The 26,950-nt window shown below is 42.0% G+C and overlaps 2 protein-coding genes across 5 annotated transcripts; both read left to right on the top strand.

Annotated features, from left to right (window-relative positions):
* The first annotated feature begins 11,232 nt into the window (after positions 1–11,232).
* H1-4 (H1.4 linker histone, cluster member) lies at positions 11,233–26,319 on the top strand. Its single transcript, XM_054491351.2, has 2 exons — positions 11,233–12,545; positions 25,953–26,319. Exon 1 carries the CDS (start codon positions 11,446–11,448, stop codon positions 12,103–12,105), a length of 660 nt encoding a protein of 219 aa, XP_054347326.1. The 5' UTR covers positions 11,233–11,445; the 3' UTR covers positions 12,106–12,545; positions 25,953–26,319.
* LOC129038402 (histone H2B type 1-M-like) lies at positions 12,781–26,319 on the top strand. Of its 4 annotated transcripts, XR_010126595.1 has the most exons (5): positions 12,781–13,570; positions 14,394–14,473; positions 20,451–20,640; positions 21,458–21,647; positions 25,953–26,319. XR_010126595.1 is itself a non-coding variant. In XM_054491360.2 (2 exons), the coding sequence occupies exon 1, from the start codon at positions 13,109–13,111 to the stop codon at positions 13,559–13,561; it is 453 nt and encodes a 150-aa protein (XP_054347335.1). In that variant the 5' UTR covers positions 12,782–13,108; the 3' UTR covers positions 13,562–13,570; positions 13,869–14,080. The 4 variants fall into 4 exon arrangements, 1 of the variants encoding a protein (XP_054347335.1); XR_010126596.1 differs by lacking the exon at positions 21,458–21,647; XR_010126597.1 differs by lacking the exon at positions 14,394–14,473.
* Positions 26,320–26,950: the final 631 nt, after the last annotated feature.

Consider the following 26,950-nt stretch of genomic DNA (forward strand, 5'->3'; position numbering starts at 1 on the left):
GGCCAAGGAAACTGAGAGGCATAAGAAGGATGATGACAAATCAATTAAGAAAATCTTAATAGGGACTTATAAACAGAAGTCATGTCTTCCATGGCATGCAGACAACTTGGTGAATTTGCCCACCTGCCATTACCCCACCCCAAACCCCAGGGCTTATAGATCAAAGGTAATTTGCCTAAGGGCAGGATTTATAGTAAGTATGTGTTTATAATAACACCAAGATTGTTTTGACTTAAGGGCAGGATTTATGGTAAGTACGGGGAAGTAGAAATCTTAGAGGCATTCCCAGAACTGGGATTATTTAGAAGTCAATACAGCAGATTAGCATCTAAGATTGAGTTACTTTAGTCTCCACACTACAAATTCAGAGAGTTCATGTAACAGCAACTATGATTAAAAAAAAAAAAAAAGGCTGGTGATCACCTAGAAAATGAAGAGCTCATAGAATGGTGAATTGTTCACTGTATCTTTTCCACAGAGCAGAACGCGGTACACAAGTGTCCCTGGGATACAGGAACTGATTGGTCAGGAGACCACTGCTTGCTGAAAATGTCTTTTATTACAACTCTATGCACAGAAATTATCTTCTAATTTGTATCTTTGCCTCCAGACCAGAATGTAATGCAATTAACACATATCTGATACATATTTTTTTTTTTTTTTTGAGACGGAGTCTTGCTCTGTCGCCCAGGCTGGAATGCAGTGGCACGATCTCAGCTCACTGCAAGCTCTGTCTCCTGGGTTCACGCCATTCTCCTGCCTCAGCCTCCTGAGTAGCTGGGACTACAGGCGCCCGCCACCACGCCCGGCTGATTTTTTGTATTTTTAGTAGAGACGGGGTTTCACGGGGTTAGCCAGGAAGGTCTCGATCTCCTGACCTCGTGATCCGCCCACCTCAGCCTCCCAAAGTGCTATGATTATACGCGTGAGCCACCGCACCCGGCTCTGATACAAATTTTTATTATGAAGTGTATCTTTCATTATAAATTGATAAAGTAATGGTATGGCTTATAAACCTATCTCATGTGAATTTAGGTTTGAATAATCATAGTAATAGATATTCTTACTATGTGCAAAACATTGTTATAAGCACTTCAAAAATATTGTCTACTCCTACCAACAATCCTACTAAAGTAGGTAATAGTTGTAATCGTTAAGTTTTTGCCAAGCTATATAAAAACTCCCTACATCTTGGTGGATAATAACAAGAAGGGTTATTTCAGGACCAAATTCTATTTCTGTATGGATCAGCAATGGCTCTGCTCCCTATTTTCTTCATAGACAGACCCAGGCTGAGAGAAACTGACATAAAGGGATCTCGGTGCTCTCAAAGATTCTTCAGGAAAGTAGACACATGGTACTTCTACTCATATTTTATTGACCAAAGCAACTCACTTATAAACACTGATGTGTAGATAGTAGGAAAGAGTGCTCCTTACATGGAGAGGAATATAGTAAACCCATATCAATGGGCAAGGATATATAATACTCCCCAAAAGGGCAGTAAAATCATGGGAGCAATAGTTCAATTTACTACAATATTCTTATCTAAATTTTAGGCATGAGAAAATTGAGAAATAGAGTTTAGGAAGTTTCTTAAAGTCACCTAGTAAACAATACAGGATTGAGATTGAAATGGAGTGGTCTGTCTCCATAAGTCTGATACCCAGACTCCAAGATGGCTCAGTAAATTCTCACCTTCTGGTATTCACAGACTTGTGTATCTTTTGTATCTCGCTCCCAAATTGGATAGCTCTGACCTATGAAACTAATAAATATTGTGACTCCCAAGAGGTTAAGTCATAAATGATATTGTGACTTCTGTTTTGCTGTCTCTTTAATCACTCTGGAGGAAGCCAGCTGCCATATATTGAACCCTTGTGTAGCCCTACAAAATATGTCATGTGCCAAGGAACGGAAGTCTTCTGCTAATAGCCAACATCAGCTTTTTAGCCAGGTAAGCCATCTGGGAATTTTCCAGTTTCATTCTTCAGCTTAAGTCTGCAGATGACTAAAGTCCCAGCAAATAGCTTGCCTCCAATCTCATGAGAGATCCCACGTTGAAACTACTGTTCACTCACCCTCAAATTCCTGAATCATGGAAACCATGTGACATAATGAATTTTTCCTATTATTTTAAGCCACTAAATTTTGGGACAATTTGTTATGTAGCAATAGAGTCTATACCAGAGTCAATCTGTTTAAACACTATGCCAAGCTGCCACTGCATATAAATTAGTGATCATGTGTAAACAGATAATCCTTACATTTACAAACCAGCAAATTCATGTAATATAAGAGGGATGGAGAGGAAAAAGTAAAGAGATATTGAGGAAACAATAACAGGAAGTATCACAGATAAAGAGAGAAACTGAAAAACTGAAGATACACAAGAAGGCTAAATGCAATGTGTTCCTTAAACCACCTGTTCCAAAGACAGAGGCCAGAACTTTCAATAAATAGATGCTGAAGAGATTCTTTGAAAAAATGATTATAGGTTCAATGTTAAAGTGAATGGAAAGGTTGCTAATATCTCCAAAACCAATGTTTTTCACCCTGCCGCCTATAACATAGTATTTCTTCAGTATTCTGATTGCTATTCATGAAGACAATTTAGTTGGTTTTGATCAGCTTTACTGAAATTAGAGAGGGGAAGGGAGAAGAGGGGAAAGGTGAGGAAGGGAGGAGAGGAATGCCCAAACATGGTCTCCACATGCATCTTGGCTTTTACAGACCACAGTGGCCTCAGAATCATCAAATTTCTTATGAGATAGTTTAGAGACACAAGCCTGAAGAGTCAACAAAATTAAATATGCCAGGTTATACAACCATGAGAATGTCCATGAGGAGTAGACTAGGTAAGTAAATACATGGGGCCAAATTTATAATATAAAACAGCAATGCAAATCAACAAAATTGAGATTTCTGCATCAATATAATAAAGAGGAATGGATCCTAGTGAAGGAAGAAAAGAGCAAGGCACACAATAATACACTATGATTTCACATATATGAATTTCAGAAACAGGACAAACTTAATCATACTGTTCATGGATACATATGTACATATACCTATAAAGAAAAAAAACGAGAAAATGATTTTAATAAAAGTTCAGATAATGGAGAGAAGGAGAGTACAAAGGGAATAGTATCTGGATGTCCAGGACACTAAGCAGACATTTTTTAAAAAATAAACTTTATCATATTTTTAAGAAAAACACACTTTGTTTTTGTTTTTTGTTTCTTTGAGACAGAGTCTCACATTGTCACCCAGGCTGGAGTGCAGTGGCAGGATCTCGGCTCACTGCAGCCTCCACCTCCCAGGTTCAAGAGATTCTCCCACCTCAGGCTCCTGAGTAGCTGTAATCCCCACCACCATGCCCAGATAATTTTTTTGTATTATTAGTAGAGACAGGGTTTCACCATGTTGGCCAGGCTGATCTTGAACTCCTGACTTCAAGTGATCCGCCCACCTCAGCCTCCCAAAGTGCTGGGATTACAGGCGTGAGCCACCGTGCCCAGCTCTAGAAAGATGTTGTTTGTTAAAAAAGAAATCCATGCTGACAGTAGAAATTTTGAAAACACATAAAGGTTTAGATACAATAATAAAAATAATCTGTATTTCCACCACTATGGAGACTCTCTATATCACAGTTTGGTGTTTTGCATTGTTTCTTTTTACCACCTATGAAAAGTATTCTTTCTTTTTTTTTTTTTGAGATGGAGTCTTGCTCTGTCACCCAGGCTGCAGTGCAGTGGCGCGATCTCCGCTCACTGCAAGCTCCGACTCCTGGGTTCACGCCATTCTCCTGCCTCAGCCTCCCGAGTAGCTGGGACTACAGGCGCCCGCCATCACGCCCGGCAAATTTTTTGTATTTTTAGTAGAGACGGGGTTTCACTGTGTTCGCCAGAATGGTCTTGATCTCCTGTCCTCGTGATCCGCCCACCTCGGCCTCCCAAAGTGCTGGGATTACAGGCGTGAGCCACCACGCCCGTCGGAAAAAATTCTAACATGGCAAAATCCTAAGAGAATTATTTCTGCAAAAAATTGGGAAAAAAAAGTTGCAACTAGAGTATACAATGTTTCTTATTTTCAGCAACTGTTTTCCTCTAATGTTAATGTTTTACATAACCATACACAATGATCAGAAATAGGAAATAGACATTGGTAAAGTATTAACTAAACTTCGGACCTATTCAAGTATCACACATCTTCCCCCTAATGTTCTTTTTCTGTGTCAGAATCCTATTCTGGATCCCCCACTGAATTTAGTCACTACTTGTTTCTTAGTGTCTTTAAGTCTGTATTAGTTCTGCTGCCTGTTCTTATATTTATGATGTTCACACTTTTGAACAGTGCTGATCAGTTATTTTGAAGAATATCCCTTGATGATTGTCCTTTTTTTTTCCACTGGAGTGAGTTTCTGGGTTTTTGACAGGAAATACTACCAAAATGATAAAATGTCCTTCTCAATGCAATGAGTTTATGAAACACATATGCCTTGTTACTTTGTGATGTTTACTTTACTTAGTTAAGGTGGTGATTGCAGGCCGGGCGCGGCGGCTCACGCCTGTAATCCCAGCACTTTGGGAGGCCAAGACGGGTGGATCACGAGATCGAGACCATCCTGGCTAACATGTTGAAACCCCGTCTCTACTAAAAATACAAAAAATTAGCCAGGCGTGGTGGCGGGCGCCTGTAGTTCCAGCTACTCGGGAGGCTGAGGCAGGAGAATGGTGTGAACCCGGTAGGCGGAGCTTGCAGTGAACCAAGATGGTGCCACTGCACTCCAGCCTGGGCGACAGAGCAAGACTCCGTCTCAAAAAAATAAAAATAAAAAATAAATAAAATAAAAAATAAAGGTGGTGATTGCTAGGATTCTTCAATGCAAACTTACCATCTTTTCCTTTGTAGTTGATAAGGTAACTTGGAGAAGCAAATCATGCTTCTTAAAATTTGCCCACTAATTTTAGCATCCATTGATGGATTTTACGTGAAACAAGATCACTATATTCTTTGCCGGCCGGGCGCGGTGGCTCAAGCCTGTAATCCCAGCACTTTGGGAGGCCGAGGAGGGCGGATAACGAGGTCAGGAGATCGAGTCCATCCTGGCTAAAACGGTGAAACCCCGTCTCTACTAAAAATACAAAAAAATCAGCCGGGCATGATGGCGGGCGCCTGTAGTCCCAGCTACTCAGGAGGCTGAGGCAGGAGAATGGCGTGAAACCGGGAGGCGGAGCTTGCAGTGAGCCAAGATCGCATCACTGCACTACAGCCTGGGCGACAGAACGAGACTCCGTCTCAAAAAACAAACAAATATTGTTTCCCTAATGATCATTTTCTGTTTCCCTCCTTCCTACTACATTTACTAATTGGAATTATACTGTAAGGAAGAATTATCCCTTCTTTTTATTTATAAACATAAGTTAAAATCCAATACTTTTAATTTTTTTTTTTTTAAGACAAAGTCTTGCTCTGTTGCCCAGGCTGGAGTGAGCGGTGCAACCACAGCTTACTGAAGCCTCGAAATCCTAGGTTCAAGGGATCCTTCTACCTCAGCCTTCCATGTAGCTAGTACTACAAGTGCAAACTACCACACCTGGCTAATTTTTTTTTTTTTTTGCAAGGTTCATATTAGCTAAATATTCTTTTTCCACCAGTGAGAACCCTGACTGTCATTATATACAAATAGATAATTTTACTTATTTGCTTAATAGTAATATGTACATAGTTTCAGAATTGATAACCCATATTAATAACAAACACTTTTGCTAAATTATAGTATATACTATACTAATCCATATATATTAGATTACAGTGTGTGTGTATATGTATATATGATTGTGTTTTTTTCTTTAGTCTTAAAGTATCCAAGTAAATTTTTTTTTTTTTTTTTGAGATGGAGTCTTGCTCTATCACTCAGGCTGGAGTGCAGTGACGTGATCTCAGCTCACTGCAACCTCTGCCTCATGGGTTCAAGTGATTCTCTTGTCTCAGCCTCCCAAGTAGCTGGGATTGCAGGTGCGTGCCAAAACAGCTGGATGATTTTTTTATTTTTAGTAGAGACCAGTTTCACCATGTTGGCCAGGCTGGTCTTGAACTCCTGACCCCAGGTGATCTGCCTGCCTCGGCCTCCCAAAGTGCTGGGATTACAGGTGTAAGCCACGGTGCCTGCCCAGGGAGTATGCAATTAGCATTGTATTCCAGTGTTACTTAGGTTAACTTTTATCTTCTTCCCTCCCTTAAGTGTTACTATGTTATTAAGTTAATACAGCTTGGTTTATTTGTTTCATTCCTTGTATTCCATTTTGTATCCCCCATTTCTATCAGTTTTAATCGTTTGTTTAATAGTTTATTTTGCTGGTATATGAAACATTACTATAGTTGTAAGGATCCCTTATATGGAAAGGTATAGTCAAAAAAGTGTCATTTCCTTCTTATCCTTACTGTTTTTTCCCATTCCCCCTTCTTTCCACCTGTTTCTTTCTCATCCACCTCCCATAGCTAGCCAATGATTTTTAGTTTTTGGTTTAGTTTTCTATATTTCTTCTGCACAAATGAATAGAAAATTGTGTGTTTTCTTATGCTCCCTTCTTTCTCAGCAAAGGTCATTATATTAAGTATATTCTTTTGGACTTTGCCTTATCACTTAAATGTATATCCTGGAATTTACACTAGTTCATAGAGATCTTAGTTATTTTTGTAGCTGCATATTACTGCACAGTATAAATGCATCCTACTTTATCCAACCACTCTCTTATATGGGGCATTAAAGTTTTTTGAAATATTTTAAAATTCCAAACATTGCCGTGATGAATAACCATGGGTGTGCAAACCACAGCTTTAATTATTGACTTAAGTAAAAAGGAAACAATGTTGAAGATAATATATAGTCCATCTGTCTAGTATAAAGCACCTCTTTTCCAAACTCTGTCTTTAATGAAACAATCATGGTAACATCATATTAAAATACAGAAATTCAGAATTAAGCTCTTTGACTGCAAACTGTGAGATAAAAGCAACCAAGCACAATCTTCTCTTTTCTTTCAACTTTTCTGCAAATCACATTGTTCCCCCTAGTTCATAGTCATATTTGTAGCTGCATATTACTGCTATCATGTCCAAAATAAAAACAATTAGAGTGTCCCCCATTTTCCACCACTCAGGGAACCTTAGAGGCTTTAAAAATGTCAACGATAACAAATTACTTTCTTAGCTCATTAAAGAATAACATACTTGATAATATTTTATGACTATAAAAGCTCAAGAAATTGCACAAGGAAGACATACTGTGGACATGTGAACAGGCACAGTAGAAATGTCTTTTACTAAGGGGCCTAACACACAAAGATTTGTGTATATAACTAAAACTACATGCAATGAAAACTGGTATTTTATGTTCTATTCTATTTCACTAAAAAGAGAAATATTTTGTCCTTGACAACTAAATTGATTTCACAACTTTTCATGCTTGTTCAGACCTGTAGTTTGAGAAAACACTGTTTAATAAGTATATATGCTTTGAACTAAAACCAATGTGTGCTGGAATCTGGAATGTACCTCTTACCAACAGTTTTCTCAAGAGAACTTCTTAACTTCTGCATGTCCATTTCCTACTTTGTAAAGTAGAGATACTATCCATAACAGAGGATTGTTACACTGACTAAGTAAGAAAAAAAGAAAGAAAAACAAGAAAAAAAGAAGAAAAAGAATTTCAGATAGCACATAGTACAGTAGCCAACAAATGGAAAGGAGAACTATCATTAAAAATGATAAAATGGATAAGGAATGTAGATGCTGTACTAGAGGATTCAAGTAGTACATAAGCAGCCAAGGTTCAGTCTACCTTCTGTGGTTGGAAAATAATGACTCATTGGATGCTTAACTTTAGTTACTCTCCTTTCTCCTTCTTCAGGCCACTATAGTGGCCAGCCAGGTGTGAATCAAAGGAAGTCAAGACTGGACTAATGCTGTCCCCGTCTTTCCAATATATGGTCATATTCAGCATGGATATCTTTTCTAAGATCTCACAGACACACCCAGAAATCCATGGGAGAACTCACGCGACAGGAAGCACATTTGCCCTGTTGGTCATCTCTAGTGAGTTCAGCAGAGTTCCCAAACTTGGCTTGGCATAAGAGTGGCATGAGAAATATTCAGATTCTGAGGACCTACTGAAGAGTTATTACATCAGAATAATCTTGAGCAAGGCCTCAGAATCTATGTTTAAAACACATGCATGACTGGGTGGTTCATGCCTGTAATCCCAGCAGTTTGGGAGGCAGAGGCGGGTGGATCACCTGATATCAGGAGTTGGAGACCAGCCTGACCAACATGGTGAAACCCTGTCTCTACTAAAAATACAAAAATTAGCTGGGTGTGGTGGCGGGCACCTGTAATCCCAGCTACTTGGGTGGCTGAGACAGGAGAATCGCTTGAACCCGGGAAGTGGAGTTTGCAGTGAGCTGAAATCACGCCATTCATTGCACTCTAGCCTCGGTGACAAGAGCAAAACTCCATCTCAAAAAAATAATAACAAAATAAAAAATAGAACACATGCATGAACATGCATGTGTGCACACACGCCTAGTTCTGAGATAGCCAGCCCACTGATCAATAAGAAAGTAAGGACTTTTATTATTGTTCCTATTTCATCACCGACAAGTGTCAAATAGATGCTTGATTTCATAGTGGCCAATCCTGTCACCAAGGCTCGAGAGCACGTTCACTGCAACCTCCACCTTCCTGGTTCAAGGGATTTTCCTGCCTCAGCCTCCCGAGTAGCTGGGATTACACCACCACACCTAACTTTATTATTATTATTATTATTATTATTATTATTTTTATTTTATTTTATTTTAGCAGAGACGGGGTTTCACCTTGTTGGTCAGGCTGGCCTCGGACTCCTGATCTCAAGTCATCCATTCTCCTCAGCATCTCAAAGTGCTGGGATTACAGGCGTGAGCCACCTCTCCCAGCCCTTGCATTTGGAGGCAGAGGCGGTGGTTGCAGTGAACCAAGATCGCGCCATTGCACTCCAGCCTGGGTGACACAGTGAGACTCTGTCTCAAAAAAAAAAGAAAAGAAAAGAAAACACACCACACCTTAAGGAGGCAAGCAGTGGAAGTTGAAAGACCACAGAATTTGGAGAGTTTAACTCCTTCCTAGCCATGAGGAATACACTGGATAAAGTGAGGCATGTGAAAGCAAACTTCCATGTGTTGTGTAAGTTTCAGTCATTTACAGGAGTGGTTTTTGTTGTCATTCAATAGGTATAATATTACCATTCTGGAATCAAATGCCCATATAATCAGTTTCCCTAGTCTGTTTTAGAGATTTATCCATCTCCCTTTTTATTTCAATAAATACCAAAGGGCACATTTATTTTTGCACTGATGTGCAATAATTAGATTGAAAATATTTACACATCAAGATATTAAAAACATTGATAATTTACATCACTTTTATAACAAATTCAACATTAAACAGCACTGTTTTGATACATTTCACTCGTGTTATATCAAAATTCTATATTCTCCTTATTTCAGTAGCAGAATTTGTGTCTGGAGATTTTGGGCAATGAAATTAAAATTTAAAGTGATATCCAACGCCGTATTACAATCAGCCACGTCCACAGAACAGTATCATATCACCTTATAGCACTGGGCAAAATTTTATTTTGTTTCCATGATAAGTGACTTGTAGTCCCACCCATACTGTTCCAGCCATATCGTTTTTCAGAAAAAATTCTTTTTTTTTTTTTGAGACGGAGTCTTGCTCTTTCGCCCAGGCCTGACTGCAGTGGCGCTATCTAGGCTCACTGCAAGCTCCGCCTACCGGGTTCACGCCATTCTCCTGCCTCGGTCTCCCGAGTAGTTGGGACTGCTAGGCGCCCACCACCGCACCCGGCTAATATTTTGTATTTTTAGTAGAGACAGGGTTTCACCGTGTTAGCCAGGATGGTCTCGATCTCCTGACCTCGTGATCCGCCCGCCTCGGCCTCCCAAAGTGCTGGGATTACAAGCTTGAGCCACCGCGCCCGGCCCAGAAATAATTCTTTTGGTTGGGCTTTCATTGCCAATTTCATACACTCTTCTTGATCGGGCAACTACCTAAAGAAATTCACTCAGACATTGTTCAAAGGATGTTTTCAGAGGGCAATGATTTATAATAGCTTAGACAGACTCTCAAAGCTCTGCTTCTGAGATCGAAATTTGAACTTGTCATTTAATCACTACATGTCACTTATGTTTCTTTCTATTGAGCTCTGGGAAGCATTGGGATACAATCTTCAGGGGGATTGAAACCATAGGTGGTGAGTGGACTAGTCATTCCTCAACTATTCAGTAATAATAGGGGCTGGGTTTCTCTAATAATGGGAGTAGATATGTTTCAATCTACATTTCTTATTTATTTTCCTGTATCATCAATGCTTGAATCTCGGCTCTAACCTACTTTATTGTAATTTGGTTCTGAAGCATATGCCAAAAGCACTCAGCAAGGCTGCAGACAAATGCTTTAAAGTGCACCTCCAATTCCAGTGACTTTATGAACATCACATTTGAAAATAAATCATTTTTCATCTCTGTACCCTGAGTATATTTTGGACTTCCCTTCGTTCCCAAATACCCTGAATTCAAGGTATCTCAATCCGTGGAGCAGTTGTCCAGAGGAAGAGAGAAGCAACAGCCCCGCCCCCAACCCTTGGGAGCAGAAAGGGAAAGAATTATCCAAAGGAACTGTTTAAAAACTCAGATGTAGCGGACAGATGTAAAACCATGGCTGCATAGATGGATGTCCCAGGGGTCCAAAACTTAATCTCAAATGGGCAATAATTTGTTTGGCATTAAACTAAACCAGTTTGATGAACTCAAATGCCCTCGGCTCAATAGGCAGGACTCTCCGAGGAGCCTGTGTTACTTCCCTCACTTAAGTGCAGATTTGTAATAAAAATCTTAATGCTAGTGGTATGCTTTTTGGACATATAAGAAGCTAACCACTTGGAGTACCATATTTGAGAGGTCAGAAAATTCCACAGTTAAAGATCGGTTTATAATTTACGAAGAAAATAGAAAGTTTTGTTTCTCTGAGTTGAAATTTGCCAAGCACGGCGGGAAATATTGCAAGTTTTTGGCACAAGGCTTTGTGCTTTCCTCATAATTTGAGATCTGCGTGAAGCCTGAGGGTTCGGGGATCATTATCTGAGAAAAACCGGGCAGTTCGGTGTAGACAATTTTTATATTTTTGGCTTTTTTTGAGGTGTAACAAACACAACTCAGGATCCGAGAGGACACTCTGCGGCTGCCAGCGAGGCGGGCTGGACAGCGCACCAATCACGGCGCAGCTCCGCCCTATATAAACGGGCGGGCGCAGCGCCGCGGCCCGAGTCCCGGCCAGTGCCTCTGCTTCCGGCTCGAATTGCTCTCGCTCACGCCTGCCTTCAACATGTCCGAGACTGCGCCCGCCGCGCCCGCTGCTCCGGCCCCTGCCGAGAAGACACCCGTGAAGAAGAAGGCCCGCAAGTCCGCAGGTGCGGCCAAGCGCAAAGCGTCTGGGCCCCCGGTGTCCGAGCTCATTACTAAGGCTGTTGCCGCCTCCAAGGAGCGCAGCGGTGTATCTTTGGCCGCTCTCAAGAAAGCGCTGGCAGCCGCTGGCTATGACGTGGAGAAGAACAACAGCCGTATCAAGCTGGGTCTGAAGAGCCTGGTGAGCAAGGGCACTCTGGTGCAGACCAAGGGCACAGGCGCGTCGGGTTCTTTCAAACTCAACAAGAAGGCGGCCTCTGGGGAAGCCAAACCTAAGGCTAAAAAAGCAGGCGCGGCTAAGGCCAAGAAGCCAACAGGAGCAGCGAAGAAGCCCAAGAAGGCGACGGGGGCAGCCACCCCTAAGAAGAGCGCCAAGAAGACCCCAAAGAAGGCGAAGAAGCCAGCTGCGGCTGCTGGAGCTAAAAAAGCGAAAAGCCCGAAAAAGGCAAAAGCAGCTAAGCCAAAAAAGGCGCCCAAGAGCCCAGCGAAGGCCAAAGCAGTGAAACCCAAGGCGGCTAAACCAAAGACCGCCAAGCCCAAGGCAGCCAAGCCAAAGAAGGCGGCAGCCAAGAAAAAGTAGAAAGTTCCTTTGGCCAACTGCTTAGAAGCCCAACACAACCCAAAGGCTCTTTTCAGAGCCACCCACCGCTCTCAGTAAAAGAGCTGTTGCACTGTTAGGGGGCGTGGCTGGGGAAAACGCTGCAAAGCAGGGGCGGGTCACCTTCCCGGGAACAAAGTTGGGGGGGAGAGGAGTGGGATTGTGTGTTTGTGGCTCGGAGCTGCTTTTGACTAAGGGGTCGCGTCGCTTTCCGTCGCCCAAGCCGGAGTGCAGTGGCGTCATAGCGGTTTTACTGCGTTCTCGAATGCTGGAGTTGAACCCATTTGGGCCTCCCTAGTACTTATGCACTTAGCAGGACCTGGCCTGCAGACAGCATGGGAAAAAATGGGGCAATTTCTGTGCTGGTTGCAAGCCTACTGGTTTTCCCTACGGAGTATGGCAAGCAATAACGGAGTTCAGAGGTACGTCTCGGGCCAAGTGGCATAGTACTGGCATTATTTCCTAAGGACTACATTTCAAGTGCTTGGGGAGGCCACTGCCACGTAACTGACAATTAGAAACTGACACTGCAGAAAAATAAATTAGTCCTTAAATGTGTCATTTGGACGGATTAAGGACTTGCCCAAACGTAAAACTGCCAGACTTGGGGGATGTCCCAATTGGCATGGCTTCCGTATGCAACGAGTCCCATAATTTGTTAAAGGAAGAAAGGAATGTGAGCTCTCCTAATATGCTAGGTATCTTTCCGTGTAAGTTCTGACACTACAATGCTAAAAAGAAGACGGATCTCAAAAACAACTACTCAAAGCGAAGTGCACAGCTGTCTTACCTAAAGAGGCCTATTTATAGTAGCCTCTGGTATTCTGGTCTGGGCTTTCTGATTGGGTAAAAGTAAAGGAACGAAATAGCCAATGAAAAGGTAGACTTTTAAGTGTCGTTTACATTGGCATTTGTGACGACACACTAAAATTAATCCAATCATAAACGAAATCTGATTAACCTCATTTGAATACCGCATCTATAAATGAACGGGGCCTCGGTGGGAGTGATTATTTTCTCAGGTGTTTGCAACAGTCTTGTAACTATTAACGCTACGATGCCTGAACCTACCAAGTCTGCTCCAGCCCCAAAGAAGGGCTCCAAGAAGGCGGTGACTAAGGCTCAGAAGAAGGACGGGAAGAAGCGCAAGCGCAGCCGCAAGGAGAGCTATTCAGTGTATGTGTACAAGGTGCTGAAGCAGGTCCACCCTGACACCGGCATCTCTTCCAAGGCAATGGGGATCATGAATTCCTTCGTCAACGACATCTTCGAGCGCATCGCGGGCGAGGCTTCCCGCCTGGCGCATTACAACAAGCGCTCGACCATCACCTCCAGGGAGATCCAGACGGCCGTGCGCCTGCTGCTTCCGGGGGAGCTGGCCAAGCACGCCGTGTCGGAGGGCACCAAGGCCGTCACCAAGTACACCAGTTCCAAGTAACTTTGCCAAGTAAGCATCTTTACACCTAATCCCAAAGGCTCTTTTAAGAGCCACGCATGTTTTCAATAAATGAGTTGTAATCATTTCATTCAAAAGGGGGGTTATTGGACTTAGCACAACAGTACCAATCTTTAATGTTACGTTAGTACTGCAGAGGAAATAACTTGGAAGTTACAGGGAATAACAATAGGTACCAGAAACTGAGTGCTATGGGTACGTATTAGATCGTTAGGTCATTTAGTATCACATAACACTGGCATAAACTGAAAGTATTGTAAATGTACAGCTCTTTCGTTTCCGTGTGCAGATTTCCAAGTTGATCGTGATGTTGATCCGGGACTCGGTGTGGTGACGGCCTGCCCTGGCACTAAAGTGCACGCTCTTGGCAACTTATGTTTGGAGCTTTCTCCACCTCCACCCCCGCCCCCCGTTTTCTTGTAAAATTTTTACCATGCAGATATGTAATAACTGCAAGTAAAGGCTGAAGACAATGTGAGCTGAACACGGAACTATTACAAAGGTTTCTGATTTGTTTTGTAATTGGGCCAGTTTCTGTCTGAAGCTCAAGCGAGTAGGGGAGGGAAAGGCGTATCCTAGGCGCTGAGGTGCAGGAAAAAGAAGCAGCTTCTGAGACACCTTAAAATTCTTTTGCTAAACCGTCTTTTTCAGAAAGCCATTTAATTTATAGTTTTCTTTTGGCAGCTTTCAGGTTAAAAGTCCTCTGGGTAACAGCAGAAACTAAATAGTCAATCATTAAGGTGTCTGACTGCAGGTAGGCAATAGTTATCGCAGGACTGAAGCCCCCTGTGCAGTACAATTTACCCTTTCCTAGATGCCCTTAAGTACCGAGGACTGGAGGAGATAGAAAGGGAAAGAAGACCTCCTTCTGGTAGGATGTAGCTTCTGCACAAGGTAAGATGATGACAAAAGGTTTTCACTGCTGGGGAATGGATGATTGCGGGAAAAAAAGAATCTCGGAAAAGTCGGGAGGGAACTAGGAGGGAGTGGCCAGAAGGAAAGGAACCAATACTTGAGACGTGAAAAATGTGAGATGGATGAGGCTAGGTTTGGAGTCAAATGTTGGCTGAGATGGAGAATTTAAGTGCTGGGTGATCATTGTCTAAAAGAGGAATGAATTTAGAAGTTTGTCCTCATGCCCTCATAAACAAACATGAAATCATGGATTATGGGACACATTTTCCATAACATGGCAAGCGTGGTACTTGTACGGATAAATAAAAGCCTGAGTAATATTTTCTAAATTCTTAAAAGTAACAAAGAGTGTCTAAGAAAGTAAATTCAGAGCCAGGGACTTGGCCCATGTTAAACCCCAAGCACTACAGCTGGCTTTTACCCAACCCATGGAAACTGACCAGGGTATAGAGCCTGATAAATCTTTTTAGGTGAAGGTGAGACACCAGACCAAAATCTGTCACCTCAGGGTAGAAGGATGAACCGGAAATACACATACAAACCCATCACAGATGAATGCAAATAAAAGAGTCAGCTCTGAAGTTGGGTTCTGAGCAGTGTAGATTCTACTGCTAAGGCTTGGACTACAAGCCATCCTTGATGCTCACTTGTTCCTGGCATTCATACCATAGGGATTCAAACACCCAAGCTGAGAATTTAATTTAGGCATATCCCAGGCTGGTTTTGTGCCCCTGAGTACCTGGTAGAAACAAATACAAGTCATCTCTGGAAAAGAAGCTTCATTTTACACCTCAACAAATTGCCACAGCTAAGATATCCCCCCAAAAATGCACAAGCAGCTTCACAATTTAAATTAAACAAACATCATGAAACCGGAAGTATGACTAATGAACACAAAAGCAACAGACAATGGGAGTTGGACGTGGTGGCTAATGCCTGTAATCCCAGCACTTCCGGAGGCTGAGGCTGGAGGATTGCTTGAGACCAAAAGTTTGAGATACTGTCTCTGAAAAAAAAAAAAAAAAAAAAGCAACAGACAATGGAAATGAATGAAAAGGGAGAATTAACAAGATACAGACTTGAGGCCGGGCACAGTGGTTCATGCCTGTAATCCCAGCAGTTTGGGAAGCCGAGGCGGGCGGATCACGAGGTCAGGAGTTCAAGACCAGTCTGGCCAACATAGTGAAACCCTGTCTCTACTAAAAATACACGAAAATTTAGCTGGTGTGGTGGTGTGCGCCTTTAATCCCAGCTACTCAGGAGGCTGAGGCAGGAGAATCGCATGAACCCAGGAGGCGGAGGTTGCAGTGAGCCAAGATCGTGCCACTGCACTCCAGCCTGGGCCACAGAATGAGACTCTGTCTCAAAAAAAAAAAAAAAAAAAATACAGACTTGAAATGACTAGTGTCTTTTTGAAAAAAGAAAAAGAGGCCAGGCACAGTGGCTCACTCCCGTAATCCCAGCACTTTGGGAGGCTGAGGCAGGCAGATCACCTGAGCTCAGGAGTTCGAGAACAGCCTGGCCAATATGGTGAAACCCCGTCTCTACTAAAAATACAAAAATCATCCAGGCGTGGTGGCATGCACCTGTAATCTCAACTACTCAGGAGGGTGAGGCAGGAGAATCACTTGAACCCAGGAGGCAGAGGTTGCATTGAGCCAAGATCACGCAATTGTCCTCCAGTCTGGGCAACAAGAGTGAAACTCCATCTGAAGGAAAAAAAAAACAAAAAGTCTTGTAAATATATTAAGGGACTAAGGAAATACAAAAAGTGACCACACAGATTTGAAAAAAGAACCTAATAGAAATTCTAGAAAATAAACATGTAATTATAAGACAAATGGAAATGAAAAGCTTACTGCATGTGTTTAACAGCAGCCAATTGGACCTACCAGTAGAAATTTAATAAATATGTAATCAGATCTTAAGGAATTATCTGAAATGCAGAGATAAAAATGCAAAACTGAGTTTAAGAAACCTGGAATTAGGGCCGGGCAAGGTGACTCATGCCTGTAATCCCAGCACTTTCAGAGGCCAAGGCAGGAGGATTGCTTGAGCCCAGGAGTTGGAGACCAGCCTGAATAATATGGCAAAACCCCAAATCTACTGAAAATACAAAAAATTAGCCAGGCATGGTGGTGCGTGCCTGTGGTCCCAGCTACTCAGGAGGTTGAGGTGAGAGAATCACTTGAGCTAGGGAAATCAAGGCTGCAGAGAGCCATGATCACACCACTGCACTCCAGCCTGGGCAATGAGAGTGAGACCTTGTCTCAAATAATAAATAAATAAATGAAAAGAGACCTAGAATTAGTAGTAAAATATGATCTGACATTGATCTAATCACAGTACCAGAAGAAACAATCAGGGAGAGTGATGCAAATGTGAGATTTAAAAGATCATGGCCAATAATTTTCTAGAATGGATAGATTACTAATAATTAAAAATAATATAAGAAAATAAAAATTGAAACCTAATGTGTTGCTCATCAAAGCAAGCCTAGGTTAACAAAGTAAATATTTAAACAGAAAAATGATACAAAAAAAGGGAGTCACTGTGTGCTGTGAATTAATAAGCTCTGCAAATTTTTACAAATGTAATACTGATTTTCAAAAGATTGTGACTTCTGTTACATATTGACATATGATCTCACACTAAAGCACTGTTTGAAATTCTGCATGGAGGATAATTGGATAATTGGTTATTTACATGAATTTTGTGTCTAGCTAACTTTTATCAAATTCTATTAATCCTAATCAATATTTAGTCGACTGACTTAATTTTAATTGCATATAGTACTATTAGCAAATAAAAATGTTCGATATTCTCTCCCGTAACTATTTATTGTTTGCTTTAATCATCTTACTGTGCTAGCTACCATCACAAACAATATGTCATATTAGACATGCTACCAGGTATTGTCTTTTTCCTCCTGTTCATAGGAATGACTGATGGTTGATGATTTATAATTGCTTTTGTGTGTAAGTGCATGCATGTGTATGTGTAGTCTTCATTGTGTTAATGTAGTTTTTGGTTTTTGTTTGTTGTTGTTGTTTTGAGACAGAGTTTTGTCTGTTGCCCAGGCTGGAGCGCAGTGGCCGGATCTCTGCTCACTGCAGCCTCCACTTCCCAGCCTCCCACCTTCACCTCAGCCACCTGAATACAGGGGATTACAGGCGCACACCACTGCACTCGGCTAATTTTTTTGTATTTTTAGTAGAGACAAGGTTTCGTTATGCTGGCCAGGTTAGTATCAAACTCCTGACCTCAAGTGATCTGCCCGCCATGGGGTGCCAAAGTGCTGGGATTACAGGTGTGAGCCACCATGCTGAGCCCTGTAGTTTCCTTATAATCTTCTTTTAAGATTTTTTATTAGGAATGATTTATGAATTTTATTCGATCACTTTGACATCTGAAGAAATCATATGCTTTTTCTTTTTTAACCTGTTGCCATGAAGTATAGATAGATTTCTGTGTGTTGATTCATACTTTTATTCCTAGTCCAAATTTTATTTGGTCATGTTATATTATTATTTTAAATAATACCTGAGTAAGTTTTGTTAATATTTTTCATGGATTTTTTCCATTTCTATTTGCATAAAATCATTCTATGATTTTTTTTTCTTTTAGATTTAGTCTTGCTCTGTCACCCAGGCTGGAGTGCAGTGGCACGATCTCGGCTCACTGAAACCTCCACCTCCTGGGTTCCAGCGATTCTCCTACCTCAGCCTCCTGTGTAGCTGGGATTACAGGCATGAGGCACCGCACCTGGCCCATTCTATTATGTTCTGTTTTGGGCTTACCTTTTTCAAGTTTCATTATAAAAATTATGGTAGCTCTGTAAGCTTAATTGTGGGGCTCCCCATGTCTATTATGTTATCTATTGCCATGTAACAAATTATCCCAAAACTAATTTCTGTGAGTCAGGAATCCAGAAGTGATTTAGCTAGGTGGTTATGGCTCAGGGTCTTCCTTGAGGTTGAAGTCAAGTTGTAAACATAGGCTGCAATCACCCGAATCCTTGACTGTAGCTGGAGGATTCCCTTCCAAGGTGGCACACTCGCATATCTGGCAAGTTCAAGCTGACTTTTGGGTGGAGGACTCAGTTCCTTGCCTGTTAGAACTCTCTAGAGGGGTAACTGATTATCTTCAAAACCAAACAACTGTTTTCTCTTAGCAGGAGAAAACAGAAAGAGAAGGGGGAAGGAATAAGCCGCAATGCCTTTTGTGAACAAGATTCGAAACTTACACACTTCTGCCACACTTTTTAAACGTCATTTATTTATTTATTAGAGACAGAGTCTTGCTCCGTCACCCAGGCTGGAATGCAGGGACCTGATCTTAGCTTACTGCACCTTGGAACTCCTGAGCTCAAGCAATCCTGCCTCAAGTCTGAGGCAGTAGTAGCTGCCTCCAGTCTGAGTCTCAAGTAGCTGAGACTACTGGTGTGAGCCATTTCCTCCGGCACATGTTATTCAATATAAGCAAGTCACTGAAAACTGGCACATACCCAGAAGTAGAATTAAGCTACACCCTTTCAGATCAGAATAGTAAAAGAACTTCTTGAAATATTCCAAAGCCAAAAATGTGGACATTGACCCCAACTGCAAAAATACCTCAGCAAATTCCAAAGTCTTGAAGACTTCTGAGTAGATCCCCCCATGGGTGAGGAGACCAACCACAAGCAACACTCAGTGGTAGCAGGAGGTGGCAGGGGTGAGGGCAGGAAGCAGTGCCCCTCCCAGTCTCCCAGCAGACTTGCCACCATGATCAGCCAGCCCTCTATACCACCCACTGGCCAGCGCATCCTGGAAGATGCCAAGTGGACAAGCCAGCACTCAGACACACAGATTTGGGAAAGTGAAAAACCATTTAGCCCTGGGGCTTGAGGCAGGGAAAGGGATGGGATGGGCAAGAAGTGCATGGCCATGCCCAGTCCCAGAACAGGGAACAAAAAAAGGACAGGCCTGGAGTTATTAGGATGGGCCTTTGTACTGAGTAGCAATGTGTACACCATTTGGGCTATCAGAGTTCCCCTGGACAGGAGCCTCAACATCCCCTTCCCTCTCCTCTATGATTCTTTACATCCTAATTTCTTCTAAGAGGGGAGAGCAAGGGGGAGATATATGTATGCATAAAATTTTAAATTATTGATAGTTCATCTGGATTACCAAAATCTGCAGCCCTACATAGCTAGTAGGCGCAACCCTGGTCCCCACACCTAACGTCTTCCTGCTCCCCTTCCAGACAGCTATGCAGCACACAAGAAGGCTCTGCAGGCCCCATTGCCCAGCACTATCCCATGGAAGGCTCTGGTGGTACCCCTGAGCCCCAGGAGAACCAGCACCTTGATCTTGTAGGGTTTATCATCACCATGTTCTCTCTCTGCTGTCCCTACCATGCCCTTCTGCCATCTTCTGGGAGAAGGAAACCAAAGGATCTAAAACTGGGGCTTGGGGGAAGATTCTAGCCTTTCCTCACTCCCCTCTCCCCACGCTCTTTACTCCCCAGCCCAGAGAGATGCTGCTCATATCAGGAAAGACTATATTGAAAGATGATTTATTTTTTTCTCTGACCTTTCCATCCCTGGGAAAATGGGGAAAAAAATCAACAATTAAAAAACAAGAAATCAGAAATCCCCCAATGAATCCACAGAAAATGATGTCTATCCTCTCCCCTTGGATTTTTGTTTTTGGAAATATTTTTAAGTTGCCTTATTGTGGAGTGGGAATCCGAAATACCCAAATGTCTGTTTTCCACAGTGGAAAGCCAACCCAAAGAGCTCCCACCTTCTCTGGATGTGCCTGGTCTTGGACTCCCTAGAATCTTTCTCTGGGCTGCTGCATGTACACAGCCTCTGTCCTGGAGGCAAGAGTTTGTGGTGGCTTGGATCAGAACCATGCCCAAGATATCCTTGCTATTGCATCGTTTGAAGCTGACAGCCTGTGTCTGTACACAGGTGCTACCGTTGTGCCCCTGCTCTGCTTGCTATTGCCTCATGCCAGGCCGCGTCCTGCCGTGACGTCCTGCATCCTACCCATGAAACCCCAAGGCCAACTTTGTTTCAAACTTTTGGAGAACAAACTTGGCCTGCATCTGGAACATACTTGTTCTCAGCTGGAACATCTCCCCTACCCCAGAGAGAAAAGGTGAGCACCCACAGCTGAGGCTTGGAAATGTTTCCTGTGTTGACCTGAAAGATCTCTGAGACCTCAAGGAGGCTCTGTCTCTCTTAAAAAGTGGAGAAAGTTGCCATTCTCCTCCTAGGACCTGGTCTCATCCCCCCTCTGTAAGCCATCTATCTCTGCCCACTCTCCAATTGACCCCACCTGGGAATGAGGGATGAAAAGGAGGTGGGGGCCAGGAGGGAACCCTGCAGCTGGTGAAGCCCTGTGGCAGGAAAATAGATGTGGACATAGAGTATGCCTGGCTTCTCTTCTTCAGCCACTGACTGGGTTGGGCTGTGAATGACAATGGAATGGCTGAAGTCTGCTGTCATCAGAAGCTAGGGAGGGTGATGAAGGACTGACCCACACAGACTGGGATGTGTGTTGGGTACAGGGATAACTCCCTGTTCACTCTCAGTGGGATCTGGGCAACACAGAGGAGTTGGTAGTCCTGTTGCTCACCTACTCAGTGTCTTTGACCCTCCGTTTCAACTGGTTCCTCTGTTGAGCCCAAAGGCTGGAAGTAGGAGACAGTATCACAGGCTGACAAAGTCTTGCCTGTTACCTTGGCATCTCATTGCTTTTAGCCTAGGCCCTTCCTCGCCTTTGACCTCCCAGTGGTTGGTATGTGGGAAGCCCATTTCAGTTCCCATGACCCATGTCTCGAACCATGGTCTCTGCTATGACAGTGGAATCTGAGGCCTTTCCCTGCTCAGTCTGGTGCCTGCTCTGCATCGTACCAGATACTGGGCTCCTGGACCCTGTCCTCCTTCCGAACTTTATTCCTTCTTTCTTTCAGGTCACGCAGCCATGTACTATATCCAGCACCACAGAAACTTTATTGTTTTTCCTCTGCTGCTTCTGGGGGCACAAAGAAGCCTTGGGATGTGGGGGAAGGCTGTTCTTATCTGGGGTTTACTCCCAGGCCAGGGGGCTGCCATCGTCTTCACACACATTCCTCAAAGAGGAAGCCCCTTTGGGGCAGGGAGGTAAGGACTTCATCTCAACATAGATTGGTGGTCGGCACGAGCAGAGGGGGATGCTTTTGGCTTTTTTTTTTTTTTTTTTGACACAGAGTCTTGTTCTGTCACCCAGGCTAAAGTGCAATGGTTTGATCTTGGCTCACTGCAACCTCTGCCTCCTGGGTTCAAGCCACTCTTCTGTCTCAGCCTCCCTGAGTAGCTGGGACTACAGGCATGCACCACCATGTCCGACTAATTTTTATATTTTTAGTAGAGACAGGGTTTCACCATGTTGACCAGGCTGGTCTCAAACTCCTGACCTCAGGTGATCTGCCCGCCTCGCCCTCCCAAAGTGCTGGGATTACAGGCATGAGCCATCGTGCCCAGCCTCTTTTTTTCTTTTCTTCACATTTTTTTCTTTCTTTTTTTTTGTTTTCTCTTTTCTTTTTTTTTTGTAAAATGATAGGAGTTAATGTTGCAAAGAGTAGTTTACATATTCAATTTCGAAGACACTTGAATTTAGTACCGATGTATCTGTGACAAGCATGCCAGAAGTGGCAGGGGCCATCAGGGCTAGCTACTTCATACCCACTATCCTCCCATGGGGATCCAAGACCTGAGACACAAAGCAACAGCCTGCCGAGATCCCTCTTTTCATCATATCTCTTTCAAGGTTTGTCCATGCCAACACAACCTTTGGGCATCAAACATCAGAAGGTCTGTGTGTCTCAGCCCTGTTAAGAGGCAGGTTTCTCTTTCACCTGCTCTTGCACCTGGGAACAAATGCACTACCAGTAGAGAAGGGCCATCCAGCCCTTCCCCAGCCTAGACCGCTGGGGCTCAGATAGAGGTGCTAAACCCCTATGTCAAAGTTGTTAAATATTTTTGTGTTGTTCTATCAGTCCCTTTCCTGGTGATTGATTTTACAAAAGTAAGTAAGCTGCTTCGAAGGCCCTGGAAGTGAGGAGAAGAGCCAAGGAAGATGACTATGGAGGGTGAGCGTTGTTTTTTTCAAAAAAGGCTAGGTAGAGTGATCTGAATTATCTGGTACCCTCCTGAATGGAATCCTCCCATGTTGAAGGGTCCTTGGATTTTCCCCAGCCCCGACCCTCTCCCCCTTCAGGCATGTTGATAGTAGAAAAGATAAGAACTCAGAGCTATTTCTCATTAGAGACAAAAACTTGTCATCTGGCTTTGTAGAGAAGGTTCCACCTTACGCTCATAATACACTATATTTACTATGGGCTAGGGTATCATATTTATTTATTTATTTATTTTTATTATACTTTAAGTTTTAGGGTACATGTGCACAACGTGCAGGTTTGTTACATATGTATACAGGGTATCATATTTAAAAGGACAAAAAAAAGCAATGTAAAATACTTGAATGAGCTTGTATTATAACATTAATATTGTTGAAGGTATCTGCTTTCCAGGCTGAATTGATTCATTTATTATTACAGTCCTGCTTTAGTCCTTTGTAATTTGTGGTAATTATGCTTTCCTTTTTAATACCAAAAAAAAAAGTGTATAAAAATAAAAACTTGGGCCGGGCCCAGTGGCTCAAGCCTGTAATCCCAGCACTTTGGGAGGCCGGGGCGGGCAGATCACCTGAGGTCGGGAGTTCAAGACCAGCCTGGCCAACATGGAGAAACCCTGTCTCTACTAAAAATACAAAATTAGCCAGGCATGGTGGCGCATGCCTGTAATCCCAGCTACTTGGGAGGCTGAGGTAGGAGAATCGCTTGAACCTGGGAGGCAGAGGTTGTGGTGAGCTGAGATCAAGCCATTGCATTCCAGCCTGGGCAACAAGACCGAAACTCCATTTTTTAAAAAAAATAATAAATAAATAAGTAAAAATAAAAATTTTATAAGGCAAAAAAAAATGTTAAAAAATTTATGAACATAATTTAAAACCACTATGCCTTTTTTATATTTAAAATGCTTGGATGTAAAAAGCATTTGTGCTTTCAAGACTACATAGAAATCAAATGTACAATCACCTGGCTGTGATACCTTTATAAATGGTAGATCCTTTAAGAATTTCGACAATTCAGACTAAAATTGACCACTATCCACAGAGACAAAGCCCATTAAAATCCCCTCATAATATCCTGATGGACTTTTCCCAGATATTGTAAAGGACAAAGTAGTGCCACTACAGTTTATATAAAACATTATCCCAGCACATAGCAGGTACTTTTTAAAAAATATGCATTGAATGTATTAATTCATTTGAGAAATCTTAAACTGCAGTCTGTAAAGCAATTCTCTAGTGCATGATTGTTGTTAGAATGTCCAACAAACAGATTGGGCCTTTTTAAAGAAAACAAACTGAAGCAGAAAAATTAATACAATAAAAATTTTAAATCTTAGAAAATACTGCAGAGTATGAAAAAAATTTTAAAAATGGAAAAAACAAATTAATGAAATTTAAATTGGACAAGAAGTTAAAGCTAAGTTAATAATTTAATATATAAAACTTAAGATTAATGATTAAGTAATAGTAAAAAAAAAGTTCCAAGTGTAAGATTAACAGATTAACACTCAGCAGAGAGAGGTATAAAGAAAAGAAATCAAATAGAAGAAATTAGTCATGAAGGATTTGTAAGGAAATTCATGAAGTATGCAAAACTCCCTAGGCACTGGCTTGGGCACTGCAGATACACAGAGCGATATGGTGGTCCTTGACCTCCTGGAGCCCTCAGTTAAGAAGACTTATAGCTAATTGTTTTCATTTACCTTTGTCTTTCACTAAAGCCTAAAAAAGTGTTTCTCATACTCTGGAAATCTTCAGCAAAGTAAAATGAACGTGGGCTCATACAGGAACTACCAAATTAGTTGCATCAAGGCAAACATATGTATTCTAATTTTTGAGTAATAAAATATTATTCTGTTTTAAAATTTCAAAATATTCTTTATAAATACAAAACAATATTTTATAAATATTATAGCCAAGTTACAATTACTTTCTAGGAAACTGGGGAGAGCATGAGAAAAAAGGTGAGAGAAATTGAGAAGGACTCAGAAAAGGAATGGAAGAAGCAAACTCCTACTAAAAAAGGGAGGGGGCCAGGTGCAGTGGCTCATAGCAATTTGGAAGGCTGAGGCAGGCAGATCACGAGGTCAGGAGTTCCAGACCAGCCTGGCCAATATGGTGAAACCTCATCTCTACTAAAAATACAAAAATTAGCCAGGCATGGTGGCATGCACCTGTAGTCCTTGACCCAAGAGGGCACCACTGCACTTCAGCCTGGGTGGCAGGGCGAGACTCCATCTCAAAAAAAAAAAAAAGTGGGGGGAAGGGAAAGAGCTTGGAGAACTAAGAGAAACCCACAGCAGAATGTGGTAGAAAGATAGAGAAAAAACAAAAAGGAGACATGAGTAGATAGACCTTGTCATATACTTGGTGTCTCAGTTGTGTGTAATACCTGTCAAATAATAACTGAAATATTTCTCACATTTCTTGGGTTTTGGATTAAGTGGATTGATGAAAATGTCACCACATCTGAGAGGTTTTCTCTGACCATCAAATGTAAAATGGCACCCTTCTATCCTCATTCTTAACTTGCTGTATGCATTCCTCATTATACTTAGCACTATCTTAAATTTGTTTATTGTTTGCCTCCCCTTCCAATCCTGAAAACTGTAAGGTCCATAAAAACAGGGAGTTCACCTGTTTTACTGCTTGTTTCCTAATGCCTAAGGCTGTTCCAGGCACATGGCAGACTCTCAAAACGTATTTGCAGCATGACATAATTTCTGACGTAATTAAAGTGCACAAATATCTATAACTACAGGCCACTACTGAGTTGTCACAGTGGTTCAACTGAATGAGTGACTCAGATTTTCTGGGTTTCGCTTTCCTCATCTATTAAAAGAGGATAATAATAGTAGATCACTTCTTAAAGTTATTTTAAGATAGTTCATGTAAAGCTCTTAAAACAGTGATGGACTTTTAGTAAGCAGTTAGCAATATTTAACAGTTATTATATTTTCCTTTTCACTGAGTTAAAATAAAAATCAGAGTGTTCAAATCTTTTCAGGTCAAAAATGAAAGTGAGAGAATATGAGCTTTTGAACTATTTGAATCCCACCCAAGAAGGGTAGTTGGAGAATTTGAAACAAAGATCACATTATTCAGTGATATTTCTTGACTAAGCATGACTTATTATGTGTTAATGCTACTAAAGTGTAGCTAGAACTGAAGTAGAGATTCCTAATAGTTCATTATAGAAGCACATGTAAAAAGAATCCTCTTTGTATAGAAAATATTAATGGTGATGGCAAAATGGCACCTAATAACTAAACCCTTCTTATTTCTTCAATCAGGGGAGAGACATGAAGACAGAGGAGAAATGAATGCATAAAATAACTGAAAATATGAATCTATACATAGAACTTAGGAAGTCTCGTCTGCCTGAAAATGACTGTGTGGATCCCACCCAAATCCAACTCATCCTGGTTTGCTACACACTGGTTCATCAAAAGAAGGTTACCGAGGGGAAGCAACTAAAGGTGTTTGCACTTCATGTTACTTTTATAAACATAAAAATAGAATTTACTTCTGTTACAGACCTAGTTACTGGGAATTCATTACTTGCCATGGACTACCTTTGCTAAGAAAATTCTGAATGAGAAGATGGCAGGAAGTCTGAAAAAAAAGTTATAATTAATAAAATATGCGGAGAATTGTAAATTCTGCCTTCATTGTTGATCCAAACCCTTCTTCTAAGATAGACATCTATCTACCTATTTTCACTTTACTTTCCAGCATCAAGAAGGTCTGAGTGGATAAGGCCTAAGCACTGATTTGGCTTTGGTAATGAACCTGAAGTTAAAAACAGGTTAGCTTATGCTAAGCTGCCATTTGAAAGGCCTCCTCCAGCATCTGAATTAAGGAAACAATGTTTTGAAGCAGTCACAAACCTTTTCTGATGCATTAGATCTGAGGTAGGACCTGATAATTTGTACTTCTAAATTATCCGGGTGATGCTGATGCTGCTGGTCCTGAGATCACTTTGGAGACCTTTACTTTAAAGGAAATGAAACTGCCCTAAAATGCTAATACTAAATAGCCACACAAAGCCGGAAAATCGCAAAGAATTTCAAACCGAAAATGAGAGGTCCTGAAAAATAACAGCGGTCATCCTACTCCCGGTGCGGCTATGCGGCCATGAAAAGGAGTTTTCGGGCCGGTCGTGCCCCTCCACGCAGGCTCCCTCATGGGGTCATCCCATCAACCCTCGCCAAAAACGCCGGCCACCTCATAGGGCCGTCCGGCCACGCCCCTCCGTGCCCTGACGACAGAGCCACACGTTTCGCCGCCG

The sequence above is a fragment of the Pongo pygmaeus genome, chromosome 5, assembly GCF_028885625.2.
Source record: "Pongo pygmaeus isolate AG05252 chromosome 5, NHGRI_mPonPyg2-v2.0_pri, whole genome shotgun sequence".
NCBI lineage: Eukaryota > Metazoa > Chordata > Mammalia > Primates > Hominidae > Pongo > Pongo pygmaeus.